This window comes from Cynara cardunculus, assembly GCF_001531365.2.
Source record: "Cynara cardunculus var. scolymus isolate 2C chromosome LG 9, CcrdV1, whole genome shotgun sequence".
Classification (NCBI taxonomy): Eukaryota; Viridiplantae; Streptophyta; class Magnoliopsida; order Asterales; family Asteraceae; genus Cynara; species Cynara cardunculus.
The window spans coordinates 1305649-1314199 of record NC_037536.1 but is presented as its reverse complement, the minus strand read 5'-3'; the positions used below and the strand labels follow the sequence as shown (position 1 = coordinate 1314199).

General features: G+C 36.3%; 1 protein-coding gene across 1 annotated transcript; it reads left to right on the top strand.

Annotated features, from left to right (window-relative positions):
• Positions 1-1821: 1821 nt before the first annotated feature.
• LOC112517939 (receptor-like protein kinase FERONIA) lies at positions 1822-5289 on the top strand. Its single transcript, XM_025125367.1, has 2 exons — positions 1822-1964; positions 2420-5289. Exon 2 carries the CDS (start codon positions 2438-2440, stop codon positions 5114-5116), a length of 2679 nt encoding a protein of 892 aa, XP_024981135.1. The 5' UTR covers positions 1822-1964; positions 2420-2437; the 3' UTR covers positions 5117-5289.
• Positions 5290-8551: the final 3262 nt, after the last annotated feature.

Genomic DNA, 8551 nt, shown 5'->3' with positions numbered 1-8551 from the left:
TCTTTATAAAAACAACGATCATAATATTTGAAGTAGAGTTCAAAGGTGCATACATCCAACTCTCCTAAACCCCACATATGGATAGAATTACACTAGGGTCGTTTGATTTGGCTTATTCTATGCAGCCATTTGCCCCATTGCCCATTGTTTCAAGTATATATAATATGTTTATTTTAACATATGTCCAGTGTAAATATTTGATATTAGTTGGAAATCTTGAAAACTTTCAACAATACTCGTCTAAGAATACTGTATCAAATATAATTAATGCTATCAATGATAAAGACAAGATTGCTCGGAAAAATGTGTTGTCACCAATTTTGGACTCAAATATTAATAAGAATTTGTGTAGTATTTTTGGGATTGTGTCGTCTCGTGTGAGGGTCATGTAACGAGATAAAGTATATGTAATATAGAGTTTGAATGAATGAAAAGTTGAATTTCAAAGTAGAGCTTTTGGATTGGAGCAATGAAAAGTAAGTTCATAAAGAAAGCAATAAATTGGCGGGACAATGAAGTTGGAACATGTTTTCAAAATGTTAGTCATTGGTATGAGTAATCTAGTATTGATATAAATACGATTTTTACATGTTAGTATAGGGGGAGACTTCAAATCTTGACCCGAAATTGAGTTGCAACCACTGACTTTGTATTCGTGGGTCTTATGGATATCGATGTGGTGCCAAGGTCAACCAAAATTCATTCCATGTTTTATTATGGCATAACTCCACACAGTTAAAAACATATAACCATGGTTTGGGATGCACACAAAACTATTCTTTGTATGGACATCAGAACTAGATGATAGCCATATGAAAATTTTCAGGCAGGTGTTTATTATGATGGTACTTTCTACTTTCGCCATTATGGGAAACGGAAGTTAGACGATGAGCACAACAGTATTTGCTACAAACACAACATTATTTGCTACAAGGATAGATATAAAATGAGAGTTCGTTTCTTTGTATATATCTAAACATTATCTCCTACTTCCTAATCTGATTAAAATGCTATGAAATATGTTTTAAAAAAGAAAAACGAAGAAAAGCACACTTAATATAATAACGAGGACAATACTTGATTCGTTTATGAAAATGAAAACGAGAACGAATTTTATTCCCTCATAATTCGTTGACAAATCTTCATTACCCAGTATTTGGTTCATTCAGTTGCATCAAACTTGACACTGTCAATGATATCTATTTCCATTTCTCATCTGTTATTACACCACAACCAGGTATCCCAACGTTTTAAATTACATCAAGTATTCATCCATGGCTTTTGAAACTTAGAAAGATAGATTGTGAGACAAAGAAGCTTTAAATCAACCATTTATGATTACAAAAAGCAAGAAGCAATTTCTATGCTTTTATTGAAGTTCCGGACTATGTAATAATTTATGGAGGGTGGAGTGAAATATTTTATGATATTAGGGGTCAAACTTGTAATAAGAGCATAATATAGGGATGTAAACGAAATTAGCAAATGAGACGGTGACAATGATAGAGAACGCGTATGCGGCTATAATATGCTGTCTTTTGTATATTTATGATCTGTCAAAGTATTCCCCCCTCATTTCACGCGTTTTTTCAAATTTACCCCTCTTTTATTCACATGTGAATTATTAAAAAATAAAAAAAAAATTCATATATGTAAATTTTATATATTTCTTATTTGGTAATATAATATACGAAATAAATAGTTCTAAGGGGTAATAATGTAATTTGACATATCTCCGTCTCTCCTCTTACATCAACCACGGACCACGTTCTGATGAATATGTTTATATAAAAGGTATAATAAGTTTTAACCGGCCAACTCATCTTATTAAATCTCTCTCTGGACGCCATCTCTCTCTCTCTCTTCATATCTTCATCTCACTTGATTTCATATTTCTTCAATCTATGGCTTGATGTTCATCTGCATTACCACTTCAGCGTCGCTGCAATCCACTCCTTTTTCAGGTAATAACGACATACTTTTTTGAAATTACTTCTTCTTCACTTCATTATGCTTTTCAATTGGTCCATTTCTGTTGTTGTTGTTGGTGGTGGTGGTAGTGTTGTTAAACTTTGTGGATCTGTTCACTTCATGGGTTTGTGAAATCATACCTTTTGTGGAGTTCAAAAATCTGATGGAAAGGAGTGGGAACTTGAAACCCTAGTTTGTTTTTTTAACTGAAAATAGCTAGTTATAGATCTTGCTGATGCGTTTCGATTTCCTTGTGTAATTTTGCTCAACTCTTCGTCGTATTACTGTTGATTTCATCGTTATGAGTTTGGGTGGTGGCTGAATTTTGTTATTCACTTGTTATTATTATTTTTACTTTCAGCTTTTGGAAAATTGAATAGGGATCGTGTTTCCTGTAACTGAATTCATTTAGAGATTAAGAATTGATTGTGTTTTGTGATTGTTTCAGGTTTGAATTTGTGGAATTATGAGAAATCCCAATAGGTATTGCCTGATCGATTTATTTCCTTGCCTTTTGCTATTGGGCTGCGTGATTCATGTGGTTTTAGCTGCGGATTATGTTCCAGCCGATAAGATTTTACTAAATTGCGGTGCAAGTGGTGAATTGAACGATGATGATGGTAGGCAATGGACCTCCGATGTAGGGTCGAAGTTTGCATTAGAAGGTGCAAATTCGATAGTGTCGGATGCTGCTACCCAGAAACCTTCTGTTCCAACAGTCCCTTACATGACTGCTCGTATTTTCCGATCTGCGTTCACCTATAGTTTTCCTGTAGCATCTGGCAGGAAATTTATCCGCCTTTACTTTTATCCTGCATCTTATGCTAATCTTGATGCCTCCAAGGGTGTCTTTTCTGTTGTTTCCGGACCATATACCCTTTTGAAAAACTTCAGTGCAGCCGAGACCACGACCAATCTCAACTATGATTTCATCTCTAAGGAGTATTCTATCAACGTGGAATCTGGGACTTTGAATATAACATTCACTCCTTCTCCAGAAACTCCTGACTCGTATGCATTTGTCAATGGTATTGAAGTTGTGTCTCATCCAGATATTTATGCTTCTGCGGGAACTTCTACAAGTGTTGGTGCCACCATAGCTGTCGACATCGACAACTCCACCGTCCTTGAAAATGTCTATCGGTTAAATGTTGGTGGGCAGTCTATTTCGCCTTCTGGGGATACTGGGCTCTTTAGACCGTGGGGAGGTGATACTCCTTATACGTTTGGGGCTTCCAATGGGGTTCCTGTGGCTGCTGATCCCAACATCACAATCACATATCCTTTGGGTATGCCGGAATATGTTGCACCAGTCGATGTCTATAAAACTGCCAGGTCGATGGGCCCGACGCCTGCAATCAATGTGGGTTACAATCTGAGTTGGTACTTTGATGTTGACACTGGATTTTCATACCTGGTTAGGCTTCATTTCTGTGAAGTTGCTCCGGATATCAGCCGTATCAACCAAAGGGTGTTTGAAATCTTTATCAACAATCAGACCGCAGAGACTGAGGCGGATGTGATTGCTTGGGCAACAAAGAGTAAAGTTCCTGTGTTTAAAGACTATATCGTCTTTTTCCCTCCGGGGGCTCCCCGAGATGATCTGTGGCTTGCACTGCATCCTAATACTGCTGCAAAGCCGGAAAGGTATGATGCAATCTTGAATGGTGTGGAGATATTTAAGATTAATGCTAGTAGTGGTAATCTTGGAGGATCGCTTCCAGCTCCGGCTCCAACACAAGAAATCATCGACCCCTCCAGGGGAGTATCATCCCGGAAATCAGGTGAATCAAGCAACAAAAGTGGGATAATCGGTGGCGGCATCGGAGGCGGCATTGCCCTCATCCTCCTTGTTGGTCTGTTTGTGTGCTTTCTTTCCCGTAGAGGCAAGCAACGCAAGGATCCTAACTCAAGTGATGGTCCATCGGGTTGGCTCCCGCTTTCTTTATATGGAAACTCACACTCTTCAGGCTCTACGGCTAAGACAAATACCACCGGAAGCTATGCTTCCTCCCTGCCTTCGAATCTCTGCCGCCATTTCTCGTTTTCCGAGATCAAAGCCGCCACGAACAACTTTGATGAGGCTCTACTTCTTGGTGTTGGTGGATTCGGGAAGGTTTACAAGGGAGAAATCGATGGTGGAGTGACTAAAGTTGCAATCAAGCGAGGGAACCCACTCTCTAATCAAGGTTTGAACGAATTTCAAACCGAGATCAAAATGCTTTCAAAACTTCGTCATCGTCACCTTGTTTCTTTAATTGGTTATTGTAAAGAGAACACCGAGATGATCCTTGTATACGATTACATGGCTCATGGAACACTTCGTGAGCATCTTTACGATACACAAAATCAACCTTTGACATGTAAGCAACGGCTTGAGATTTGTATAGGCGCTGCCCGTGGTCTACACTACCTTCACACGGGTGCCAAACACACCATCATCCACCGGGATGTCAAGACAACAAACATCCTCTTGGACGAGAAATGGGTTGCCAAAGTGTCTGATTTCGGGCTATCAAAGACGGGTCCTGCTGTGGATCACACTCATGTAAGCACCGTCGTGAAGGGTAGTTTTGGGTATCTAGATCCCGAATACTTCAGGAGACAACAGTTGACGGATAAATCGGATGTTTACTCATTTGGGGTGGTGCTTTTTGAGATCTTATGTGCACGGCCCGCCCTGAACCCGACACTTGCGAAGGAGCAAGTGAGCTTAGCTGAATGGGCTCAACACTGTCACACAAAGGGAATTCTTGACCAGATCATCGACCCGTATCTGAAGGGAAAGATTTCGCCGGAATGTTTCAAGAAAGTGGCAGAGACCGCCGTGAAGTGCGTAGCGGACCAAGGGATCGAAAGGCCATCGATGGGGGATGTTCTGTGGAACCTCGAGTTTGCTCTACAACTTCAAGAGAGTGCGGAAGATAGTGGCGGCAAAGGAGCATTGGAGTTAGAAGAGGGGGTTTATGATGATGTGCCGCTGAAAGGAAAGACGGAGAAGGGTGGTTATGAGGGAAACGTGACAGATTCAAGAAGCAGCGGAATGTCGATGAGCATCGGCGGTCGAAGTCTCGCTAGCGAGGACTCAGATGGGTTAACGCCGAGTGCGGTTTTCTCACAGATCATGAACCCGAAAGGCCGCTAAAGTCGGATTCAGGTGAGTATCCGGGAACTTGATTCGATTGTGATAAATTCTTTTTTACACACAGTTTGATTATAAGATCTTTTCTTTTAATTATTATTTTGGGTACTCTGAAAATGGAAACCTCGTCTAATTATAAGATGTATGTACAAGTTTAAGAAGGGTTGGTTTGATTATGTTGGGTTTTGGATGAATCCATGGTTTTGGGTAAGAATCGTGGGGACCGCTTTGTTATCGGAGGTTCATATAACTACATATTTTGACAAGGCAACGTTTCAATTTTTTAGATACAAATGCTTTTGATTACACTCTGAGATAAGACCACAAAGATACGTATATCAGTTGATCGAAGAGTAGGCATGGGAATTGGCCCCGATCCGTTGGGCACCTGGTCCACCTGCTTCGGTCGGGGATGGAGATTCCTTGTAAATCGGGGACTGGCTCAAACCAGGGACGTGGATGGGTATCACACTCTCCGTCCCGTAACCGCATATATATTAATTGATAAATTATATTATATATTATTTATTTATATTTAATCGGTAAATGATAATTTTTGTTTCAATATATTTTGGATATTATTCAATATGTTCTGGTACATGTGACGTTAATTTTTTTAGATTAAGTTTATTTTTTTTTCGATTTAGTAATTATTATATGATGATGTATATTTTTTGTATTAAATTAAATTCCTTTTAATTTTAGGTTTATTGGAAATAATGTGACATTTAAACATGTGTAGCGTCTCACACATTTGATTAAAAAAAACTTATACAAATAGGAAAAAAAATGCCCGATTCCCTTATTGGAAAAATGTGAAATTTAAATATATGTAGCGTCTCACACATTTGATTTAAAAAAAAAAACTTATACAAAAAGGAAAAAAGATGCCCGTTTCCCCGTTGGGGATCCCCGTTCCCTGTTGGGGACGGGGGCAAGGATCGGATATCAGGGACGGGATTGGGGTCCCTGCCCCATCCCCGGCCCGTTACCATCTCTATCGAAGAGGGAATGACAGATTAGCTTAAACGCGTACAAAATTGAAAATCTCATATTTAACATGTGGTTTTGATGGATGTTAACATGTTAAAGTATGTGGATATGTGAAGTTTTTAATAAATTTGGCGTTAACGTTGTGAAATGTAACAAAATTCGCATTTTAGCGTGAAGACTTGATACAAATTGAAAAAATGTATAAGGGGCTGTTTACCTAAATGCTTACCCGGTAAGTGCTTACCGTTAAAAGTCAACACTATAATTTATTTTACTGGATGAAATTGTGGTACATCAAAACGTATCACATGCAACAATTTACCTGGTAAACGCTTACCTGGGTAAGAGGCGTCACCCTCACTTATCGGGTAAGACTCTTCATCCTTATCATCGTTCTTATTGGGTAAGATTCTTAGCCCTTGCCATGTTCATCCGGTAAAAAAGTTTACCTGGTAAGTACTTACCGGATAAGATTCTTGGCCCTTGCCATGTTTATCCGGTGAGAAAGTTTACCTGGTAAGTACTTACCGGGTAACCGTTTAGTAAACGACCCCCAAGTTTACGACATTGATTATTTTATTCATACTAGAAGGGTGCTTGCATAATGCAGTAAAATACATTTTCATTTTAATGTTTCGTTTTATTTTTTGTCTCTGTTGATACAATACGGTTTATGTGGTTTTGAGAAAGATAATGTTTTACTTTTGAATAAAAATAAATTTCAAGACGTCATAAAAATTTGAAAAAAATATATTAATATTAATATCCAATTAACTATTTAAAAGTCCTCGTTTTTCTGTACAATTTCTTTAATTCATTTTTTTATTATACTTTAGTTTAGGTCAAATAGTGAAGTAATTTATTTTTGGTTTCACAATAAATTTTTATAAATATAATGATTATGTTAGAACTTAATGATTATCCTAATTATATTTTAGATTTTTTATATTTAAAATGAGATATTTATTCTATACTTAATAATGTTTATTTGTGGTTAGTTATACGAATTTAAAAATAAAGCTTTAATAAGTTATACTTATGCACAATTTACTTGTAATTTTAAATTTTAAGTAATATACATTGATATAAAGTATTTCATGCATAAAAAATTACGTTTAAGAATTTTTATCAAATATTTTATAATATAGTATAGATAATATTAAGGAAGTGGAATATGGTTGGCATTAAAAAGGTTATGAAGAGAAAGTGGCGTCCACCTCCATGTTCATGTCACTTTTATATGCAATTTCTTTAAATGTGTAGCTGTATAAATTCTTTCTTTTCAAAATAGATCGTGTGAGATGAGAAAAAATATAACGGTGAGGAGCGTATTAAGCGATCTGTATGTTTGATCATCTTTAATCTCAAATTCATCCATTGATCATGTTTAATGATTAAAATCGGTTTTTAAAAATCAAATATTTGTTAGACTAGATTGACGGTTGAGATTGATTTGTAAAGTTTGTTAGAATTATATGGTTTGTAATAGAAACTTCCGTTATATATACACACACGTCGGTCACTATCTGAATGACTAAACAAATACCTAACTAATGGACCAAACCCCCACAAATAACTAAGATTGATTTACCGGTCACTAAATCCATGAAAAATCATAATTTAAATATATAAAATTGTTCTCTAAAAAAGAAAATATTAATATATATATATATATATATATATATATATCAAATTAAATATACTTGTTTAATTAAAAAAAGAAGTATTAAGAAAAGACAGTTGTCCATCTTAAAAGTCAATATTTGGGAGTAGGTATAAGTTGGTGTTTCTTTTGTTTAAGGAAACCTAAATACAAAGACACTTAGTCGCGTAATAAATACAACTTTTTTGTAAACATGTTATATTAAAAAAGCTGATATGATCATTTATTTATTTTAACTCTTATCGCTATTAAAAAAAAGGTTTATGTAATCGAAAAAATGGTTACGGTTACGTAAGACTGAGCAAATCGGGTGAATAAAAGTAGTGAGCAAGTGAAGATAAAACTTGTTGGATGTAATGTTTTGGTAGCGAGATTGTGTGTAACAACCAATCATAACAACCTTCTTGCTTCCCAAACGAGTTGGGGGTATGAATGCACAATCAACAAGTTTTTATTTTTTATTTTTATATAATTTGGTTAATTGTCTCTTTGATAGTTTTTCTGTCTATCATCAATAACCCAAGACTCGAACCTAGTACAATCCCTCACCATCTACCCTATCCCCTTCAACCTTTCTAAGCCTCTTTTTCTCATATACATATATGTAGGGGCTTAATCAAATGAGAACTAATTAGTTTGTGGTAACTGTGAGAACCAATATTAACCACAAATCAATAGATAAATTAGAAAATTTATAATTTTGGTAATTTTAAATTAAAATCTTAATACAAGGATATTTTTGGTATTTTAAAACTCTCATCTCTCCTCTCTTCTCTCTCCGG